Source organism: Labrus mixtus, chromosome 18, assembly GCF_963584025.1.
Source record: "Labrus mixtus chromosome 18, fLabMix1.1, whole genome shotgun sequence".
Classification (NCBI taxonomy): domain Eukaryota; kingdom Metazoa; phylum Chordata; class Actinopteri; order Labriformes; family Labridae; genus Labrus; species Labrus mixtus.
The window spans coordinates 400,919-425,565 of record NC_083629.1 but is presented as its reverse complement, the minus strand read 5'-3'; the positions used below and the strand labels follow the sequence as shown (position 1 = coordinate 425,565).

Genomic DNA, 24,647 nt, shown 5'->3' with positions numbered 1-24,647 from the left:
TGTTTGTATGATAAAAATAAAGAGGGACAATATACATACTGGACCACATTGTTTGGTGTTGACCAATTCATGTCCTAGTCTAAATATTGGAAGTCATGATGTATTATTAACATTTCTCTACAGGCATTTGGCATCAGGTTAAATAGTCATATGAACATAAAATATGAATGTGACAAACAGAAGGTTATCTTATGAACAGTTTGTCAAAGTCTGTCTTAGATAATAATAATAATAATAATAATAAATTAGATTTATATAGCGCTTTTCTAAATAATCAAAGACGCTTTGACAGGAAACAACAAAACAAACAAAGCAAAAACTAAGAGAACAATAGAACATAGAAATAGTGTCAAGGGAAGAGGATGAGAGTCAGTGGTTGTAGGCGGTGATGAAAAGATTAGTTTTTAGGGATTTCTTGTAGGAAGTGAGTGTGGGGGAGTCTCTGATGTTTTTAGGGAGAGAGTTCCAGAGGGTGGGAGCTGCAATGGAGAAAGCCCTGTCCCCCCAGGACCGAAGGTTGGTCCTGCAGGGGGGGGGACAGGAGGTTTGCATCCGCAGACCTGAGAGTGCGGGTGGGAGTGTGTCGGTGGAGGAGCTCAGACAGGTAGGGGGGAGCCAGGTTGTGGAGGGCTTTGTAGGTGATGATGAGGAGTTTGAAGTGGATACGCTGGGGGATGGGGAGACAGTGGAGGTCATGAAGAACAGGGGTGACGTGATCTCGGGTGTGGGAGTGTGTGAGGAGACGAGCAGCGGAGTTTTGAATGTATTGAAGTTTCTTGAGTGATTTGGATGGTGAACCATAGAGGAGACTGTTGCAATAGTCTAATCTGGAGGTGATGAATGCATGGGTGAGGGTCTCGGCAGCTGAGAATGAGAATGATGGGCGGAGGTGGAAAAAGGCTGTTTTGGTGATTTGTTTAATGTGTTTGTCGTGGGAGAGGGTTTGGTCCAAGATGACACCAAGGTTACGGATGTGGGGGGAAGGGAGCACTGTGGAGCCATCGATGGTTAGGGAGAAGTTGTTGGTGGATTTGATGAGGGATTTGGGGCCGATGATAATGACTTCTGATTTGTCGCAGTTGAGTTTGAGAAAGTTGATTTGAAGCTTTGCTAAAGTGCTCATGGTGGATAGGCCGGATCTTTGTAACATAACAATAAGTAAGGTCTTTTACCTGCTTTTTGTAACATAACAAAGAGTAAGGTCTTTGACCTGCTCTTTTGTAATGTTAACATAACAATAAGTAAGGTATTTTACCTGCTCTTTGTAACATAACAATAAGTAAGGTATTTTACCTGCTTTTTGTAACATAACAAAGAGTAAGGTCTTTTACCTGCTCTTTTGTAATGTTAACAGACAAAGAGTAAGGTATTTTACCTGCTAAGTGTCTCGAGATAACACTTGTTATGAGTTGACACTATACAAATAAAAATTGATTGATTGATTGATTGATTGATATCACTCCTGGTCACATTGACCCTACGGACTGGCAATTCAGTTGTTTTGTTAAGTTGTATGCTCTGGGCCATTATGGTCAGCCTACATCCCTGAAAGGATTTGATTTGAGTTGAAATGGTAAATGGACTTGAACTTGTGTAGCACCTTTCTGTCATCTAACCACTCAAAGTACTTTTCCATACACATTACATTCACACACTGATGGCAGATCAATATTCCATTTCCAGACTTTCATGAACTGCTGGCATAGCAGCGGTGGCAATTTGGGGTTCCATGTCTTGCCCAAGGACACTTCAACACGGACTGCAGAATCGGACCCCAAACTTTCGGGTGACGACTGACTCTACCACTTATCCACATCTGCTCCTATAAAAGTCAAATGGCTTTCTCATTCAATAGAAGCAAGATATACTATTGTACTGTGTTCTCTTTTTCTCTGGAACTGGAACTCCAGAGGGGGGGATGTGTTTTTTTTAACCAGTCAACCAAGGATAAGAGAAACCCTAAGAGTCTCTGAGATACTGTGAGCTTTTCTTAGTGTAGTGGGACAGGTCACACATCACTTGATTCTTTAACTAGCATGATCTTTGTGTTGTCTGAAAACTGCTCACAGAAATGTCTTCTTGTTTAAATGATTTTCTTCTTCTTATGCTTCTCTGTATTTTTGTTCCAAGTTTTCCAACAGATGAAGCCAAACATTTGAACTGTAAGTATATTTTCTTTCATGACTTTTTTAAGTGAGAAATTTTGATGTTAAATGTTTGAAAACTTACAGTAGTTTGTTTTTTTCAAAAAAGCAGTCATGATTTAATGCTGCAGGAGAAAGCATTTACTCAAACAATTCATTTAAACCTTAGTGAAATGTATTACTCATTTGCATTAATTCATAGAATCGAGAAAAAAAGATTAAAACATGTAAACTTCAGCAGGAAATTGAAAAGAAAAATTGCCATAACTTTTTTCAGCCCCTTTTAGAGCTTAGGTCATTCATCTTTTTATAACATGACTTAATGCATAAAATAATGAACTTGCTCAGAAAAACAATAATTACAATAACAATAAATTATGAACCATAATTTTAGATATCTTATTTTTTTAAAGCATTTTCCATAAAGAAATGTTCTTCAGCCAATGCTCTCCTATTTTTTTTTCTAGTTCTATTTTGCTTCAAAGCAACATATTTAAAACTAAAACTAATATTGTGATATACAAGTGAAAGTGTTACATATGAAGCCAAAGACACTCTGGCTCCTAAGGTTGTGTACTGCAACAACTGCTTCCTAGATACATTACAAATTAGTAACTTATTTGTGTACTTTCAGGTCATTTTGGTATAAAACACACATTCAATACAAAGTAAAAGAAAATGGCAAAACACTTGATTTAGATTAAAAGCTCTCTTCATTCAAAACCTTGTTCATATAAAAGCCAATATGATGTTACTCAATGGCTTAAGAAGTTTGATTTAATTAATTAATTAAACTAATGATATATCATGGACTTCTAAGTCATGCAATAATGGAAAAAGCATTTAGATATTTAACTTTTGTAAAAGAAGCAATACAAGATTCTCTACCAGTAAAAATCCTGCTTACAAGTAAAAGTGTTAGCTATAGGCATTTAACTGTATAGAGCTAAAAAGATCGCTTATCATGCAAGGGCATCAATTGAAAACATATAACATTACATCATCAGTTTACAAATTGTGATACATTAATGTGCAAATTACTTGATGTTGGTAATGAGAAGCTAATTCTATCACTTTTTATGCTGCTGGTTTGATTGTTAAATTCCAATGTGAATCTATTTTTTTAAATTCTAATTAGTTTTGAATGATTGATCAATATCTGCACAGAAAAATCATACTATACTGTATACTTATGGTGAAATAGACTTTATTTACTTCTGAAATGTAGTGCAGATAAAGCATAAAGTAATAGAATATGGAAATACTCAAGGAAAATACAATTACCTCATAGTTGTACTTAGGCATAGTTATGATTACATGTACTAATTTAATTTTACGTGACTAGAAAACACATGCTATGGGATCCTGATTAAAGTGTCAAAAGCAAAACTGATTGGGCTTTATACATTATTGGCTTGATAATGAAAATAAATTGTCATTCATCAAATTGTATCAAATTGTCAAGTGCTGTAAGAAACTAATAAAGTACATTAAACAATACTTTAATGAAAGCTTTAAGTACATTCCATCATGTTATACAGATGGTTCCAGTCTAATGAAAATATAATTGATTTGTATGATGATATATTATATTGTCTATATGTTCCAGCAACAACAGTTGGAGAACTACTTCTCCACTCATATGAAGAAAGCCTTCAGATTGTAAATGCAGCCGCGGTCCATTCCAGGCTACGGTAACAAATAGTCATGAAGTTAACAAATAACCTTTCTGTCTTCAAATCAACAGTTTATGTCCAGGAGAGGACATGAGATACCAAAATGTTTTTATGTGTATGGATCTCTCTGTGCCCAGGCAAAACACTCCCAGGCCTTCAAAAACCCTGTTTACATTCCATCGACAAACTGAGGCTGAAACCCTGAAGAGTTCACGAGCTGCAGAGATCTTTCAAACCACTCTGCAAGTCCTAAAAAGAAAAGCAAGACAAATACATACAAGGGATGTAATGAGATCAGGTAGGATTGTTTTCTACCATTAAATTCAGATAATATGACCCTGAGAGGAAAACTAGGTAAACAGACACCACGCAGTCACAACTTGACAAAATGTCTGGTCACCTCTCCTACCATTGTAATAGTATAGCACTATGCCAGATTATGTAGAATTCTTGCCTCCCTTGTACTCTTCAAAGATGGCATGATTCAATTCAAAGTTTATTCAAAGTTTTCTTTGAATAACTTTACTGTCACCATGCCAGGATTGCTCTCGTGGGAGGATGTGCAGCTGATTGCAGAGTTGTCTAAGTGTCCTCCTGCAACCCATCCATCCATCTGTCAGCACAGTCATCTCAACAAATACCGTTCAATATCTGGCCTCTGCAACAACAGGTACAGTAGCTAACTTCAACCTTTAAAATGTCAGAAAGGATCATATTTTCATGTTATCATTAACAGTTTTAGAACAAAGATTCCAAGCAGAGTTATTCAGCTTTTTGAAATATTTCATAAAATGGTTTAATTAGAAAAGAAAATGCAACATTTCTTTAGAGGTACAGCTGTTTCTTCTTGTTTTTGTCTCACTACAACAACTGCCAGCTGGTCTTGAATTTTAAATAAGACAAAAGTTAAGTGTATTATTCTAAACTAAAATTAAAGTTTCATCTTGGTGGTTAGGAGGTGGTTAGGAGGTATAACTTATGCGGTGTTTCCTTCTTAATTTGAGCAGAAATCATTTAATTTTAAAGATGATGAAAAAATGATGAAACCTGTCCCATTAGATTGTTAAATACTGTATACCACCAACTTGCAACAGAAAATACATTTTTAGAGGAAAAACTATGGAAGTGATTTTAATTACCTTTTCTGGCATCTCAAAAATGTATTCTGAACTTGGTAAAAAACTTCTTTGATGCTTTTGGTTTGTCATCATTTTTTTTGTTGCAACTTGTTTATTATGTAAAGATCATTGTCCACGGTGACATGGAGCAGAAGACAAGGAAGTGTTATGACATGAAATAGACCAAAATCATCTGTAACTTAGCTAGATGATTAACATTTAAATGATGGAATATGAAACCTGGGCACCTGTGTCATATTCCTACTTAGTGGCCTGTGTGGTTAAAAATGTGAACTGAGTTTGTCCTAAGAGGTAATGACTACTGACCGCACCTCTTAACCCCTTTACTATCAGTCATGATAAAGAGTAGCAGAGCTTTGTTGCAAAATCATAAATAAAAAATGTAGTATTTAAAACTCCTATGAACCTGAAGGAAATAAAATGATGGCCTCCCGGAGATATCCTATCTTGCACTGCAGTACTTTGGACACACTCCATTCATATTTTTGTCAGGCAAAATCCTCTCTGGGGAGCAAGCAACACTCCTTTGGTCAGATGGCTTCCAGCTGAATATGAAGATGGAGAAAGAGAACCAAAGGGTTGGAACAGAGGACTGCTTTATAATGGATACCAACTTCCCCAGGTAATCTGCAAGATGCTTGTCCGAAGAGTACAAAAGTCTTGATGAAAAAAAAGGATGAAGCAGCTTCAAGTTAATAAAGCTTTCCATTCATTTTTCTAACCCATCTTACAATATGTAAAAAAAAGGTGCCCATGCATACTTCAGGCAGGTAGACCACAAAGCTTCTGAAGACGTAACCTGCACCATCTCCCTTTATTTAATTTTTTACAAAATGGGACAAGTCTTGCTACTTTATGTAACACATTTGTTTTAATCATACAGTACTATAAAACAGTAATACGTGCTAACTCATCCCAGCCCCTTTTTGAGCTAAGGCCATTCATCTATTTATGTTCAGCTCCCAATGGGCAATTTTATTTAAACAAGGCAATGTTTGGATCAGATCTTGTAGACCAACATATTGCTCTGTTTAATTCATTGTCCTTTGGGAGCGGAACAGTGTGCAATCCTTTTTCAATTTTTTTTCCGGAGTTAGTCAAAGACCATTTTGCCTGGATGTACTCACACTAGTTTTCTCCCACTAATCTATTTATACCATGACTGAATTAATAAATGAATTAATAAGCTTAAAAAACATCAAAGCTATTCTCTTAACAGGACTGCATGATGGGTTTCAGGTGATATGAAATTAACATGTTTGATATTACACATAGTTTTACTATAATTACTGAAATTGTAGCTATTATCTTATCTATTGTTGTTGCTCGTGTTGCTCTGTTTGTCCCAATCCTTCTTCCTGCATCTCTCTGTTCCATTGTTCAAGCCCAACACAGTTCAGCAGATGGCTGTTCATCATCAGTCTGGTTCTGCTCGAGGTTTCTGCCTCTTAAAGGAACTTTTTTCCTTGCCACTGTAACTTTGCTAAAAGTGGCTTAGTGCTGTACTCATGGTAGATTAATGTTTAGTCTTTGTAGATAATATAACAATGAGTTAGGTCTTTTTCCTGCTTATTGTAAAGCGTCCTGAGATAACATTTTTCATTAATTGGCAATACAACTAATAAAGATTGATTGATTAATTTATCTGTTAATAATTAAATCCTAAACATTGACATGTCACTGTGGAGATTGGGGGTTGAAATAAAATTGCATATTCTAGTACTCATTGTAATTGAAAGTAACAAAGCACTCTGTTTCAACAGCCACGGGATGTCAGCAAAAGAATACTGAGGAGCACTTCTAAAGCGAAAGATGAAGACTATTCAAGCCTGCTGGTGGCATGGGGACAGTATATTGACCATGATATGACCTTTACCCCTCAAAGTACTGGAAGTGCTGCTTTTTGGACTGGCACAGACTGTTCGGATACTTGTGAAAATATGCATCCATGCTTTCCCATAATGGAGGTAAACTAGACACAAAACCGTCTTTGTGCATACTTTCTGAAGTATTTCTTAAGTATTGATGAATTATCGTGCTCCCCCCCACACTTTTTCCAACATAAATGCTTATCTAAGGTTACTGTCCACCAACATCATCATCATTGTATAGAGATTCCTTCAATCTTTTCATGTCTTTGATCATGAAAGCTGAAAACCACAACTCTCAAAATATCAGACTCCACTGTACTAAAATTAGTAAAAAAAGTTGTTGTTTTTTTTATCAAAAAAGTATCTGAAGCCTTTAATACAAAAATATATCTTCATATCTACATTTTATCTTCTTTTATCTACAGACTGGTAAACAGGACTGCAAGCCTTTCTTTCGCTCCCTTGCTGCCTGCTTTGTCAATTTTCGGTCTGATATTAGAGTCACCCTGCAGCGACAGCAGATGAATTCAATCACATCATTCATGGATGCTTCACAAGTGTATGGCCACAGCCCAAAACTGGAGAGAAATCTTCGTGACCTCTCTGGCCGTAATGGAAAACTTGCTGTCAACAAACAAGTCCAAGATGCCAATGGAAGAGCCTACCTCCCGTATGTCAGCACTCTGCCATCATCCTGCTTTCAGCATCCAGACGGAGAGAGAGTTGAATGTTTCAGTGCTGGAGACAATCGGGTCAATGAGGGTCTGCCCCTGACCACTTTACAGACACTCTGGCTTAGAGAACACAATCGGATTGCAGCGGCACTGAAACACATCAATGATCACTGGAGCCCAGAGACTATATACCAAGAAACTCGCAAGATAGTCGGAGCTCTGCACCAGGTATTTGACCATTGCTATATTTGATTAATTATAATTTGCATGTCAGAAATACACAGTAAACAAATATGATAATGGTATATTTGAACTTCTCTCCCGCTGGTATCCAGTTCAAACAGTCTTTCTGCTACAGTAAATGTTGTTATAGTTCTGCTGTGGTGAAGTGTGAGTTTTGCCTTCTATGATGATCCTCCTGAGCCACTGTACCTGACAGAGTGTGTTGTTGTTCATGCCGTGTGTGAGCAGCAGAATAAAGTCACACAGTTCACATTGTCTGGTTCATTAAGTTCTTTAGGTGGCACACACTCTTGGAGTTAAATGAGGTGCAGGGCGCACAGAGCTTGGATTAAGGCAATTGAATATACAGAGGTGTCTTTTGGACATAAAATGAATCAAACCAACCAGAGTGTTAGCTTCCGTTCCTTTGAAAAGCCACTTTGCTTTCACCTCCTTCAGTCTGGGAAAGGCAAAGTTACCTGTTGCTCCGTTTCTCTGAGAAAAAGACATGGGCACACACATATGCAGTAGGGTATCAGTATTTGAGTGTTTGCCCCTAAACATGCAGAACACACATAGGCCACAGCAAAATATATGATCACATATTGAAGCTGTATTGGCTGAAAAATTCTGCTATCAGAAGCAACACAACAGCATAAGACACAAAAGCGTAACTTAATTGATTAATATCTCCAGACAAGGAGACAGTATACTTTACAGGATATTCAGTGTGCTTAACATCAAAGACTGTTAACGTAACTAATCCAAAAGCATTTTCTTAACCACACCATATCGGCCTTATACAAGTAAAGATATAGAAATGTAAAATTGTCAGATGGAGAAAGCCCGCCAGCTCCTCGGCCTCTGTCCTTTAGAAACATATTTTAAATGTACTGGCTATGCTCTGATATCTTTTAAAACTACACCATGGGATACAATGAAATGAGCTATTTATTTTCAATGTAGGCACTGGGTTTGAAAATGACAACTGTGTTGGACAGACAAGTGCACTTTGCACTTTGTGCCAGGTGTAAGTTTTTGCCAAAAGAGTTGTAAATTCTAGACTCAAGCCCACCCCTTATCAGTCTGCAGACTAATCAGTATTTACTTTTATCAAAAGATGTTGAGTCTATCCTAGCCTCATCAAGTTCACATTGCACTAAAGGCAGACATTGTAACGTTGATATTTTCATAGCAGCACTGAAGTGTACTATGTACTATGTCTGGGGAGGATGTTGCTCAGTTGGTAAGTCAGTTGTCTCTAAACCGGAAGGTTCAATCCCCAGCTCCTGCAGCAACATATCCCATGTGTCCTTGGGCAAGAACACACCATCAGTGTGTGAATGTGTAGGTGTGAAAACACTTTGAGTAGTCAGAAGACTAGAAAAGTGTTGTACAAAGTCAAGTCCATTTACCATTACTGCTATGTGTGTTGAGTGTGTTTGGGCTAGTATGCATTTTTGCAGTGTTTTAGGATTGATGTAGTGAACCAAAGACTTTGTAAATGTTGCTGAGATCAGATTAATCTGCACCTCCTTTAAGCACCCCTCACCTCCTTTAAACATTCAAACGTGCATTCTAAGATCTGGGAAGGAGAGGACGCTGGCGTTGGCTGTTCGCCGCTTCTCCACCAGAAAAACCTAAGTATTACCTGGTTTTAGTACGGAATTTAATCCGCTCATGTTGTATAAAGTTTAAACATTTATACACGTTTTTAACTTCGAGCCTTTTTTGCACGGTTTGTACTGATCTGACGGTGGCTTTCCGACCCACTGTCATCTTTTTCAACACCGGCAAACTGCGAGTAAATCTTCTGCTGTCGGTAGACAACCCGGACCTTCCAGTTTCTGTTTAGAGCTACTTCTGTGAGGTTTCTCCCGAACAGCCTCGCAGATGGTTCCCCGAAGCAGATAGGCTCGCTACCTCGGACCGCTACCTCCACTGCCAGCTAGCCGAAAGCTACCAGTCAACGAGTGGCCGGTGGCTACGCGCTGACTCCAGGCTAACACCACCGGCGACCGGCATGAATCGCATGATGTTGACATATTCCATCCCGCAACTGTTGACACTCAACAATTGGACCACTCCAACATGCATCACAGCCATTAAACAACTTGGACTTCTGCGTCGGCCCCGTTACATCCACAGAAGCTCCCGTCAAAAGTTTGTGTACTTCAAGCCCGGTCACTCCATTCCATCCATCTGGTCCTCAGCCGAGTGCACCGTCACACGTGGAGATATCAATATCCACGTCAACACCCCCTCCAGCCACCCTGTAGCTGAGTTCTTAGAACTACTGGACTGTCTCAACCTAACACAACATGTTGATGTCCCCACTCACACCAGGAGGCACACGCTTGATCTGGTGATCACTCACTCTGCACCCATTACAAACGTATTAGCATACAAGCATGGAGCTGCCAGATTCACTTCAGAAATCTAAAAAACATTAACCTGGACTCACTAACACTAGACCTTCAACATCTCTCCTCTGCTAACTTCTCATCAACCAGTGAATCAGTGGAATTTTACAACAAATTCCTAAACAGTCTCCTGGATCTCCACGCCCCTCTCAAAACCAGAACAGTCACGTTCCCACACTCAGCCCCCTGGTACACCTCCGAGCTGCGGAATATGAAGGCGACTTGTCGTGTCCTTGAACGGCGTCTCAAGGTCTCAGGACTCACTGTGCACAGGCTAGCATATCGGGAACACCAAAAAGCCTACGCAAAGTCCCTCAGAAATTCCCGGTCACAGTTCTACTCAAATATCATAAATAATAGCCCCGGTAACTCAAAGCAACTTTTCTCTATCATAAACCATCTCCTAAATCCACCAATCCCCTTCCTCTCAGACCCCACAGAGGAGTGGTGCAATGATTGCATCGACTTTTTCAGAACAAAAGTTGACACCATCCGCTCTCTCCTCTTCAGCTCCGCCTCTCCACCTGTCCCGACTGCCGACCCACAGCCGGGGACCACCCAGCCTCTCTGCTGCCTCTCTGCAATTACACAGCGAGAGACTGAGGAGATCATCAAAAAATGAAACCTTCCACTTGCACCCTGGATCCCTTTCCCACAGCCCTGGTCAAATCAAACATCTCTGCCATAAGTCCCCTCATCACCAAAGTCGTAAATCACTCCATACAGACTGGCCATGTTCCATCTGCCTTGAAAACTGCTGTCATATCACCACTTCTCAACCGCCTTCACTCTGTCATCAGTCTTTCTGACTCAGCCCTAGACTGGTTCTGTTACCTCACTGGAAGAACCGAACATGTCTCCCTTGGAGTCAAAAAATCCTGGACTCACCTTGTCACCTGCGGTGTCCCTCAAGGATCAGTCCTCGGCCCCACCCTGTTCAATATCTACATGCTACCCCTTGGCCGCGTCATCAGCCAACATGGAATTTCATTCCATTGTTATGCTGATGACACTCAAATATACCTAAAAACAAATCAAATCCCCTCTGCACCCCTGCCATCATCAACACTGGCCACCTGCCTGGAGGAGATAGAGGTGTGGATGAAGAACAACTTTCTCAAGTTAAACAGCTCCAAAACAGAAGCTATTCTACTTGGCACCCCACACCAGATCACGTCATCCCCCATAACCACCATCACCTTTTCTGGCCAAGTCATCCACCTCTTTCCAACCGTCACAAATCTCGGCATCAAAATGGACCCTCAACTGAACTTTGAAGCCCACATTAAACATCTGTGCAAAAACTCATTCTACCACCTCAGAAACATTGCCAAACTCTGTCCTACACTCTCCCTGTCAGATGCTGAGAAACTTGTCCACGCCTTTGTCTCGTCCAGGCTGGACTACTGCAATGCACTCCTCATCGGGATCCCTAGCAAGAGCCTCCAGAAGCTCCAACATGTCCAGAACAGCGCTGCTAGGGTCCTGATGACAGTGAGTAAATATGAACACATCACACCCATCCTTCAGACACTACACTGGCTCCCTATTTCATTCAGGATTCAATACAAAGTCACCCTTCTCACCTACCAGTGCACCCATGGAAATGCCTCCCTCTATCTCAAAGAACTCCTCACCCCACAATCCTCCACACGAAGCCTCCGCTCTGGAAACACCAACCTCCTCCATCCCCCCAGGACTAAACTCCACACCATGGGTGACCGGGCCTTCTGCTCCTCTGCTCCCAGTCTGTGGAACGCTCTCCCCGAGCAGCTGAGGGCTCCACAGTCTGCTGACGCTTTTAAAAGGGCCCTAAAAACCCACCTTTTTAACAAAGCCTTCTGCTTGTGCTTTTAGTTTCGTTAGTTGATTAGTTGATTAAATTTGTTTTTATTTCTATTTTTTTTTTCCTGTAGCACTTTGACATTTTTTTGCAAAAATGTAAAGTGCGTTACAAATTAAATGTATTATTATTATTATTAGTAGTAGTAGTAGTAGTATTATTAGTATTATTATTATTAATAAACTGTTATGGATCAAATATGGAAAACATGTCCAAAGCACAGGATATTACAAAATACTAATCTCACTGGAAATTCTGCAACTTTGTACTGTAAGCTATGTACACATATTCAAAAGAAATTGAGAATCATTTCTGAGTAAAATATGCTGTGGTAAACTTTATTTTTCATTTAAATTGATACTTGTGTTCAAAGAGCATTCGTGTGATGCAAAAAACTCTCAAAAATGGCCGTCAAACTAATGAGATGTTCTGCTTGTTTATGATCCCTCTCTCTTCTTTAACTTTCAGATTATAACTATGAGAGATTATATTCCAAAAATAATCGGCACAGAATCTTTTGAACACTACATTGGACCCTATGGGGGATATGATCCAACTACTGACCCTTCAGCCTCCAATGTGTTTGCCACTGCTGCATTCAGGTTTGGCCACGGTACCATCACTCCCATTATCAGGAGACTTAATGAGAGCTTCCAGGAACATGAACTCTTCCCCTCATTGAAACTACATAACACGTTCTTCAGTCCATGGATAATAGTCAAAGGAGGTAAGTTCATTCTATTGAAGCTATTCTGTAAGCACAATAAAACACTATTCAAAGAATAATAATGATTATTGAAGGGTCTATAGCTTATCAAAATGTTGACCAAACTGGACACAGTTCTACTCCTTGTGCTTCTCAGTATTGCCCCCCAAGGCTGCTACATCTCTAGTCACTGACCATCTCACTCAATGGGCCTAACATCCTTTCTGAGAAATATGATTTACAGCACAGAATAAATATTACAAATAAAAAAATTATTTGTTCCGCACATGTCAAAACACACAACCTTCACAAAAAACAATTCACAAGTTTTTATCCCAATCCATGTTCAGAAAGGAGCAGGGAGAATAATAAATCTTATCTTGCCCCTCACTCAAAAAGAAAACAAGAAATATTGAGCTTGTCTGTTCAATTACAATCACTTGGCGACCAATACCACTGCAAAGGAAAAGGAGTCTTTGACTTCAGTCCCACATGGGAGGACACTGGCCTGTGAAGCTGCGTTTGTCTCCTGTTTTAAAAAGCGGAATAATATAAAAAATGTTCTAAATTCTTTTAAAATTTTGCATATTTTTGTGGAGCATTAAATCTTACCCCCAGCATGCACAGGCATTGTTTTTTTCTATGATTAAAAAACAAGAAGATTATTAAAAGAAATCACAGGATGACATAAAAACATGGTTGGTGATATCAAACGGAACAACATAAGCAAAGGCTAGAGAGAGCATCAGAAGTTTACCAAGTACTTGATTCTTGGAGTTCATTCTAGTACTACACCCTACTCAGTACCACTAATCTTGGGTAGATATTGCTCTCTTTATAAACATTGCCTCGCCAAGCATAGTAACCCTGAGCTCCTGAGGTCCTACCAATCCCTACTTCAATTCTCATCCCTGCTGCATTCTCTCTGTTATGTAGTCACAGAAAATAAGCATCTTCCTGCCTTTATACATTAACTATTGCATCCTCAGTAGTAGAAATATGAACTCCTTTCCCTGTTAGAAGTCAACCCAGAGCAGCCATTGGCTGTTAGCTGTAGTGCATTTTTTTTTCATCCTCCAGGCTGTAAAAAGCATTTTCCTAGCAGCTTATGCATTTTTCCTGATCCAACAACTGTGCCTCAATAAATAACACCTTCAATGCAGTTCACCTGAAGGGTCTATAGCTCGTCAAAATTTTGACCAAACTGGACACAGTTCTACTCCTTGTGCTTCTCAGTATTTTTTTTTTTTTTTTAATACTTTATTTTTCATTTTTGTTTTACAAGAAACACAGAACAAGTGAGGACTTGGGCAAGACAGTATGAATAAGATCAAATACAAGAATGTAAAAGGCACAGGTACAGTACATAATGTATGGTACATTCTAATGAAACAAGATATATTTACGAGTCTTTATCTTTGTATGAATCCCACTTTCTCCAATATTCTTCTCCCTTCTCCTTTTGAAGTCGCAGGACAAAAGTCATTTTTTCCATAAAGCTGATGGAATTCACAATGTTCCTCAAGAGTCTCATGGTAGGAGGGTTCCTCTGAAGCCAACATTTAGTAATCGCTTTTTTACTTGCCACCATAAGAATCTTTAAAAGGTATATGTCCTTTTTACCAAGACCTTCTGGAATTTTCCCGAGGTAGAGGGATGTGAAAGAGAAATCCAATGTAATGTTCAGAGTCTCTGCGATTAACAGTTTCACATCTTTCCAGAAGGGCTCAAGACCAAAAAACATGTACACAGTCTGCCAAGACCACTCCACATTCCCTCCAGCAAGAGGCTGGAGAACCACTAAATTTTGACTTCTGATTTGGGGTAATAAAAAATCTTATCAGATTTTTCCAGCAGAAGTCTCGTCAAAAAAAAGAATTTGTTGAAGTGTATTGATTTCTCCAAATCTGAAGCCATGCTTCTTGTGATATTAATACATTGGTCTCTTTTTCCCAGCGCTGTCTAACATAACCTGTTGTATCTTTGTTCATTAAGGTAAAACCTTTATAGAATTTGTCAGTTATGCCTTTGGTACTATTTGAATCATAAGCATCAATAAATATTTGTGTTATTATAGTGGGTTCGGCTAAATCTGGGATCTTTATTTCCTTCAGAAAAAAGTGTCGAATCTGTAGGTATCGGTAAAAATCCTCTTTACCCAACTCATAAGACTGATGCAGATCCTCAAAATTCTTTAGGTTTCCTTTTTGTATTATTCTACAGAAGGAGGTGATGCCTCGTTTAGTCCATTGTTTGTACTTATGGTCCTGTAATGTCGGGAGGAAGTGTGGATGGAATGCCGGCCAGCTTAATAGACCGATCTCCCTGCGAAGCTGAAATCTCTTAACTACTTCTGACCATATTTTCAAAGAGAAGCTTACACAGTGATTTTGTAGCTGGATCACTTCTTTAAATCTGTCAGGACAGCCCAACACTGACTGAATAGGTATATCTATTAAAGATAGCTCAATGTCTTTCCATTTAGCCTCATAGGTTGGGTTACACCAACACACCAAAGGTCTCAACTGAGCGGACACATAATAATCCTTAAGACAAGGTAGAGCCATGCCCCCCCTCTCCCCCGGCTGCTGCAGAGTGGAATATCTCACTCTTGGTCGTTTATTATTCCATATGAATCTTGAAAGGTGTTTATCCCACTCCCTAAATTGTTTAGCGGGGACCTCTATTGGCAGTGCTGTGAATAAGTATAGTAACCGTGGAAGAATGTTCATTTTGATTGTACGGATTCTACTGCCAAGGTCGAGGGGGAGCAGGCTCCACCTCCCCAGATCGTCATATATCCTCCTATTTAGCTGTTTGTAATTAACATCATATAGTTGTGAAAGATTTTTTGTTAAGAGGATACCAAGATATTTTATTTGCGGTTGATACCAATTCAATTGGTGCCTGTCCATCAATTGCTTTGAGGGAGCAAAGTGGAAGGTCAAAACTTGTGTTTTTTGGATGTTGAGCGTATAACCAGAGTATTGACCATATTTCTTCAGGATGTCCATAAGCAACGGAATACCAGATTCAGGATTTTTCATTGTTACAAGAACATCATCTGCGTACAGGCAAATTTTGTTTTCAACTCCACCTATGGTTATACCCTCCAGAGCGGTCTCCTCTCTAATAGCCTGGGCAAGCGGCTCTATAAAGAAATTAAATAGTAAGGGACTTAGTGGGCAGCATTGCCTACATCCTCATTGCAGAACTATTCGGTTCGAGAGACACCCGTTAACTTTTATCCTCGCCGTCGGAGAAGAATAGAGCATTCTTATGCATTGTATAAATATATCATTAAAACCAAATCTTTTCAAAACCTGAAATAGGAAGTCCCATCCTACAGAATCAAACGCCTTCTCAGCATCGAGGCTGAGAATGACTGCACTTAATGATTGATTGGAGATTTGATTAATGATATGGAGGGCTTAAAGCTAATTTGAAAATTCAAATGCATTAACAGAAATTCTTTTTAACTTTCAGAATATTAGTGTATTATTTGACTCAAAAATAAAATGATGATTAATTTATCTAATTTGAATTTTAGTTTTCAACTTTAAAAATGCACATTCTTTGACTAAATTAAAATGAAGAAAATGACATTTGCTTCATCATTTTCAAAAAATACCCCGCTAAATCTGTATCATAATTCAAATGAAAAAGCTATTTTTAAAATGAAAATACAGTAACAAAAACATGTTTAAATTTTCAGATCATAGGTGCATTATTTGACCTATATTTAAATCTACCCTCTTTGTCTTTATGTTCTGAGATTAGTTCAAAGCAAACTGAATTTGAAATAAGAATAGCTACTCCTCTTTTCTTCCCCGTACTGTGTGAGGAAAAAAAATAATTTCTAAAGCCCATTTTCTTTAACTTCTCATGTTCTGTGTTAGACAAATGGGTTTCCTGCAAAAAATCAACATTGATGTTTTCTCTTTTTAGTTTTGCAGCAATTTTGCTTCTTTTGATGGGATTGTTTATACCATTCACATTCAGAGACTGTATATTATAGTACTGCATGTGTATCATTCACCATAAACATATTTACCTGTACCTGTGAAAATCCAGTGCCAGTCCTCACACGAAAAACAAAACAAGATAAAACATTCACTGAACTTGTGAACAGAACCATCCTAATACCAAACAGGTCTTCCAGTTCAGAGGATTCCTTGCGACCTCTTTATGTGGAGGGGGGAAGGTCTCGTTGTCCGTCCTGTCACCATTATCACCTGTGCGCGTTTCGCTAGCATTGCCTTCGTGTCGAGTTTCGGGCTCGACGTAGCCCCGAGTCGTTGTTCTCCCCTTCTTAGTTTTGTCCCCACTCATCGTTCTTTGAGTTTAAATTACTTCAACCGTGTTAGAAACTTGAATTAAGAGGTATTATTACTCTCAATGCAGGAGCTCCTTCTTATGCTGCCATACTACTCGCCGGGCCACCGGAAGTCGTGCTTCTCAGTATTGCCCCCCAAGGTTGCTACATCTCTAGTCACTGACCATCTCACTCAATGGGCCTAACATCCTTTCTGAGAAATATGATTCATAGCACAGAATAAATAGACTAACAATGATTCCTGAGAAAGCAGCAAACCTTTGCCTGGAAGTGACTTAAATAAATTTATACTCAGTTTCACAAAACATTAAGGAAGACTGGTGAAAATTAGCAATTTTGTTGAAATTCAATTGTTTTCAAAAATCTATATTAGCTTGAAAATTATATTATATTATTATATTATATTATTATTATTATATCTTTCCGATATTGACTAAATAAAAGTAAGCTGTATTGCTTTTGTTTAAGGTGGAATTGAACCAATTCTGAGGGGTGTAATTGGAACCGCAGCCCGAACTGTAACTCCAGATAAGCTGTTGACAGAAGAGGTGACGGAGAGGCTGGTGGTCCTTAACGTTCCAAAACAAATGGACCTCGCATCACTGAACCTGCAAAGAGGACGAGATCACGCTCTTCCAGGTAAGTCCTGCACGTCAAGTTAGAGACAATACATTTAGAGCAGTTCCTTTGTCCTCTGCTTGATCAAAGCCCTCATGTTCATGATTCCAATTATAAACAATCTATCAAATATGGTATTAAAACATTTAAAATCTAAAAGCACAACACAATACATTACCACTATACAGCAGCATCACCATCCTCCACAATGACATAAACAATACATTATAAACCAATAAAAAGCTACAAAAACAGCTATACAACAAATCACTGTAAAGGAACATCATATGGAAGATAATTGTAAAAAGAATCCCAACGTGACAGAGGGATCTGCATCAAATCAGACAAACTGCTATCAGTGAAACTCATTACTCCCAACAAAAAAACAAATGTGAATGTGATCATATTATTTTTCAGGATACAATGATTGGAGAGCCTTCTGTGGACTGACATCAATTAACACACTTGATGATTTCACGAAGGTTATAAGGGTTTCCAGGATTGCTAAGAGGATACTGAAACTATACAAACATCCTGATAATATCGATGTGTGGCTTGGAGGACTGGTGGAAAGTTTGTTGCCAGGCTCAAGAACTGGTCCTCTCTTTGCCTGCCTGATCGGAAAGCAGATGAAAGCACTTCGTGATGGGGATAGGTACACTCAAATGAACTCAAATCAAAATATGTGTATCAGTATTATGTTCCTAACCGTTTGACCAAAATTCCAAATGTCTACTGAGATAAAAATGTCTTGGTGTACCTACAAAGATTTACAAATTTTCTGCGTTTTAAATAATCGATTGTCCATTGTTTTAGGTTCTGGTGGGAGGCTGAAGGAATATTCAGTCAACAACAGAAGGTTGAGCTTTTAAAAGGGTCTCTGTCTCGGATTATCTGTGACAACAGCAACATAAAGGAAGTCCTTGTTGATTCTTTTAGGTTCAGGAAATATCCCTCTGGTTACATCCCGTGTGAACATATACCATCAATGAACTTTGAAGCTTGGAGAGAGAAGAAGAGCCCAGGTATGTTTCAAACTCTGTCACATGTAGTCTATCTTCAAATGAACCCTTACAGCTTTTATTATTCAATTACAGAACTAAGGCGATGTGGCACTCCACGGGAGATACAGAATGGGGATTTTATTTTATCCTCTATGACTGGAAAACTTGTCGCTCTCTACTCCTGCTACCATGGTTTCAAGTTAAAGGGTGCTGCTGCAATTACCTGTGAAGGAAATCAATGGAGTGATCATCCCCCACAATGCACAGGTACATTAACTCTTCTCCTGTGGATGTGTTTTATAACATTTACTTCTTTGTTATATCTATGGGAACCTTGTTAGCATGGAAAGGAGATTCTGCTTACAACTAATCAATAGCATAAAAGCCTCATTAAATGAATTACTATGAATAGTTTATGGATCACCCTTTATGTGACCCACAGTAGTGGACATACACAACATGTCCGACTGGGATTAACTGCTGCTAGTGGTTCAAATGTTCAATCCGTTAATATAATTTAAATTCTGCTACTTTAGGACTCATAAAAGCTGCCAGAGAGTCCACGCCTCAGTAAAGTCATTTAATGGTATCTCCCAAATCTCACCCACATCAAACAGCACAAAGTCAGTCACACTTCATATGATGTACAGTATACTAGTTTCAAGCATCAATTGAAAAGAATAAGGCCTGGGATTTACTTGTTTTAACTTCAACTTTAAGTGCGCCTGACGGCTGTTTCACATCCCCTGCTTCTGTCAAAAGAAAAAGAGAAAAAAAAACACAAGATGCAGTATGGGCATGACTGGTAGGGGCAGTGTTTAGGCAGAGGGGGTGTGACAGGTTCAACAAGGTTCAAGGTTTTGAAGACAAGCCGATAGTATAAGTCTATAATTATCTACATCATGTGTCATTACCACAGCACAGCTCCATGTTAGTAGTTGATATGAAAACCTTCTAAATGGAAACAAGCACAGGACTGTTAGTGTGTGCAAAGAGGAAAATGGAGTATGTTATGTTATTAGCAGCTTCAATTTAGGGAAGAGGGAAATATGAATTTAAGATAGAATCAAAACTGTCAACAGGAAGTCTTGAAGAACATGGGATGCCTCAGGGGAATTTGACGAGACCAACTTCATTTTCTATAAAATACATTTTTGTAGATATTCCAATAAATACGGGGAGTTTTGGTTAAAGAGGGAGAAATGTTAAACACATAGGTGGAATAACTCAAGGTGTATAAAGGGAGGGGGGAATTGGAGCTGTGTTCTTTACTCACACTAAAACAAAGGAACAAAAAAAAGACTGGGCAGAAATAACTTAGTTATATATATGTTATATCAACTAATAGAAAGCATGTAATGTAAGTAGTCAAGTAATAAATATCATGAGGCTGTGTGAAACGGTTTTATGTTTTGCAAAATATATATTTATCAGTGGCAAAATCAGTTGTAACAGAACTTCTTGTTGTACAAAGTAAGGCTCTTAGAGAGTGTGTATAGTCTGTGCAATCAGAGTCAAGGCAGGTGAAATGTCTTAAAGCGTAATCAGGGCTAGTGTAAGCTGACAAGTAGAGAGCCACCTGAAAGAGGTGTTGTACAGTTTTGGAGACCAGGCAAAAAAATAATTGATGAAGGAGTTGTGCCCCCCAAGATTAAACAAAGTAATAAAAGATGTTATTTGTTGCTGCTTCAGACTCAGACACCTGGGGACAGACTATACCCAGACCATTCAGACATTTACACACAAACAGCAGACAAATGGGGGAGTGGGCAAGTGTCCAGGGCCCTGGTGAATGGGAGTCTTAACTTAATATTTATTATTATACCTTTATTCTTTATGTAAAGTAAAATATTGGACTAAATATTCTTAGCTCTCTTGCTTTCGTGGTTTTTCAGTAAAGGGAAGAGACAGTCAGAGAGAAAGAGAGAGGAATCTGAAAGCAGCAAACAACTCATTCTATGTGAACTATAATCTATTTTATACAAAAGGAATGAAGGGACAATAACTGTAATTTATAATATACAATAGGCTAAAGAATTTCCACATTTTGTTGACTGTTTTACCATAACATTGTGCTTCAAGTTAAAGTTTAACCACAGACAGCCATTATAGAATGATTCAACATTCAATTACAAAGGAATTCATGTGTTGCCCTGTGTTATTGTGTAACTAAACTATGCTTGGGGAGGACACACTGTGAGTATAATGTTTGTGTTATGTAGGTAGAGGTCCAAGGCAAGGGTCTGTGGTCATGATAACTGGTCCAGGAGCAGACAGGAATATGTCAGAGACAGTTATTTAATAAATCAGTACAAGAAGCTCACTGGCACCATGGCAGCATGTTGCCCCTCGATCAATGACACACATGTGCTGTTACTGATTTGACATTTCATTTGAATTTGACAAGTTGAATAACAGTATTAAGATAAAAAAGTGGACTGAACATCAGAAAGGTATAATGACACTAGTACTGTCAATGCCCTCCTGGCCCCCCATTGAAACTTTAAACACAGAACTAAAACTTAGACTATAAAGGCAGAGTATGGAAGCTAACAGAACAGTCTTTTTCATAAAATTAAATGCAATTGACTTGCTTCTTCTTCTTCTTCTTCTAAAAAATGAAAAATAACCATGTTTTGTTTTGTTTTTGTTTTGTTTATTTCTATTCTTTTTTTTTACAGGGAATAATCCTTAAGGCTTTGAAGTGTGACAGATCCTGAAATGAAGAAAAAGCACAAAGGAACATCGCCTAATTTCTGGAATTTGTTGCGTTTTTAATTTCTAACATGGAAACATTTCCTTTAAAATGAAATGTTTTGAGACTCTGTCTCTCTGAGACATTTATAAAAGAAATTATTTGTTGAATATTTTTCTTTATTATTTTTTAAATAAATGAGTCGACTAAGCTGTGAATCAAAGAACTTTTGTGATTCTTTCATTGAAAAAGAAAACATGCTACAAACCTTTCCAGGCTCATTTCAGTATGAAATGTAAACAAAATAGAAGAATTTTCGATGATACTGCTGTTTTTATTGCAAAGTGTTGTGTAAAGCATTATGTTTACCTCAGCAAAAATATTTGTAATGATATACAGTAGTAGCAACATGTGCTACTAAACCTGCAACAAAGATGAATGACCTTTTCCTCTTTAGAGCTGACTCATTCTCCTTCTGAAATTCTCACTTTAAACACGACTCCCCTCTTTTGCATTGCAGATTTGATAATTAACATACTGTTATTTTCTGTATTAAATATGTCTCTTTAAAGACGGACACAGACTAACAGGGGGTTGCTCCTGCACCTGTTGTATGGTTCATTTGGTTTGGAATGAGGGACATTTTGATCAGACATTAATTTATTTGAAATACTGGTTTAGACTACAACCTGAAACTAACATTGTCAATTTACCAAATGTAGTTTGATTGTACTGAAAGTGGAGCTGCACAGCATTTATAGAAACAACAAGTGATGGGATAAGGGTTTAACAATGTGGGAACTTAAACTAAATGATTATTTTATATACTTTATTAATCCCCAAGAGGATATTCTTGTTTTACACACATTATTATCAGAATGGGGCTGCTACACAGGGAACCAACCAGGGCTGTTGAAGGTTCAGTGCACTGCCCTTGGGCACATCAGCAATACTTGAAAAGTGCCCAGACCAACTTCAACACCTGGTCTGCAAAGGGATTTGAACAGGCAACCCTCCAGTCCTCAATCCAAATCCCTACAGACTGAGCTACTGCTAGATATCATACCAACTGTAATGTTTTTATTTTAGAGAAAAATAAAGTGTGCACATTATGGCAAAATACAGACAGGAGCAGGACAAGAAATTAAGTAACTGCAGAAAAAAGGGAACACTGTCTGGTGCTGAATTTTTTAAACAGGGCAATCTTTCGATCTATAAGATCTTCCTCAGGCAGATGTGGTAGGAGTGGAGTCTAGTGGGTAGCAATGATCAGAATTCATTATTACAGTACCTATTGAACAAAGAAAAAAAGGGACAATAAATATAAGCACCACAAGAGGGTGACATATAGCCTACCTAGGGAAGCAGATTAAACAGTAAAAATTTCTTAATCCTCTTTATTTTTTACAATGTAGCAAAAATATTTAAAAGAAATGTTTGAACTTGCAGACACATCTTATTCATCCACATACTGGTACAATACTCAAGGATAATGATCTGGGTTTTGACAAGAGAGAATCTCACAGGAAAAACAATACTCACAGGAGAACATAAGGTTTTTACTTTAGCCATGACCTTCATTGAGAGCCTTGCTGGCTGGTGTCACCACATTGAGAGAGAGCGAGAGAGTGGAATTGGCTTATTCTACTTACCATTAGATACACAATGACCTTAACCTTCAGGGTTGAAAAATGAAGCTGATGCAGAAGTGCAAAATTCCACAAACTCGAGTGTCAGCTTGAGGCAGGCTGCAGAAGCACCAGAAGTCATAAACACACATAACAACAGTTTTTACAGAAGAAATATTATTGTTTACAGCCTGGTTCCAAAGACTAAATGGGTCTGATCAGCTCATATCTGGATCAGCACACACAGTACGGGATCATTCATATATTGAATTTAACACACAGTAGATTAGAAACAGAAAACCAGTTTTTGAACAATGAAAACAAACAATATCAGTATACACATAGAACACAGAGTTTGGCTCAATTCAGCTTTTTAATGACGGTAACCTACCGCATGATTCTGTTCTTTTGAAGCGTTTGTTACCTTTTGGCCTGCTGCTTCTGTAGAGTTGTAAACTTGTTAATGGACCCAGTGGGGATTTGAGTGGGGCCCCTTGGGTGAAATTATTTGGGGGGCCATCCTACCAGTGTTCATTACCATTATGTCTGCAAGTGTCCGAATGCTTACTCCTCTTCCTCCTTTTTCCTGTTTTTTTTCTCTCTCCTATAGACGGATAATTCCTCTTCATTTTTCTTAGTTTAAAGATTACATGAAACAGATGACACAAACTTTGGTTTTCACTGCAATACTGCACACAACGCTTACCAGGGCAATGAGAGTGAGTGCTGTCAGATGGGGCCCCTTAGAGATCTCCTACTGTCATTGGAAAATGTGTTCATTTTGGGCCACTGCTTTGGTTTTAGTTTGTCAGCTTTCGGGGCCCCCTACTGGTCTGGGGTGCCCAGCAGTCATCTGACATGCTTGTTTACGACCAGCCCTGAATGGACCACAAACTCCAATTTTGACTTGACATCTTTAGTGGTGTATCTTCAAATACATCAATCATGCAAAGTTGATCTCATAATAAAATTTAAATTATTAAAATAAACAAACAAAAAAAAACATGAATTGAAAAAGACAAATGAAAGAGGGCGGTGCGCAGTTATCTCCTTTGATAATGGACCTGAGTAAGTCAAAGCTAGTTTTGGTTGTAATTTGCCACTATCTTGTGGAAACATTTTAGAATTACATCCCTTGGTCCTGCCTGCTAAATACACACCAGTGGGAAATACAAATAAGTAGTTTAAGCATCATAAAATTAGTAGCTTTAACACCATACAGCCTAAATATCTGGATAAATAAATGATGTTCCAACCTGAAACTAAACCTGCCATTACTCACCAATAAGCCTACTTCTTGCCTGCTTTTAAAAGTAGGCTAGGCAAGTTTTTAAAATCTGTACTTCTACTTAAGTAGGTTTCTTGTTAAGTATTGTAGGCCAACTTCACAACATTTTTAATCACATCTGTTACTGAGTAAAAGAATAGGCCTGCTCCTCTCCTGCTCTCAATGATTTCACCTCATCACACTGCTGAGAGGCAGAGGCCATTTTCTCTCTGTGCCACTTCAGCTAGTGCAGCAAGGATAAACTCCTCCATTACAGCGGGATTACCTGCTGAAGGTGTGTTTAAACTGATGTGTAATTTTCTTAAGTCCAAGATGATTAAACTAAGCAGGCTGTGACTCTGTGACTGCTGTTTCTCAACAGAGTTATCGAGAATCACCAC

General features: G+C 38.5%; 1 protein-coding gene across 1 annotated transcript; it reads left to right on the top strand.

The window, feature by feature from the left end:
* The first annotated feature begins 2,011 nt into the window (after positions 1-2,011).
* tpo (thyroid peroxidase) lies at positions 2,012-21,556 on the top strand. Its single transcript, XM_061062880.1, has 13 exons — positions 2,012-2,162; positions 3,754-3,838; positions 3,958-4,118; positions 4,361-4,490; positions 5,452-5,581; positions 6,723-6,926; positions 7,256-7,732; positions 12,461-12,719; positions 17,503-17,673; positions 18,070-18,307; positions 18,469-18,677; positions 18,750-18,923; positions 21,338-21,556. Exons 1-13 carry the CDS (start codon positions 2,072-2,074, stop codon positions 21,349-21,351), a joined length of 2,343 nt encoding a protein of 780 aa, XP_060918863.1. The 5' UTR covers positions 2,012-2,071; the 3' UTR covers positions 21,352-21,556.
* Positions 21,557-24,647: the final 3,091 nt, after the last annotated feature.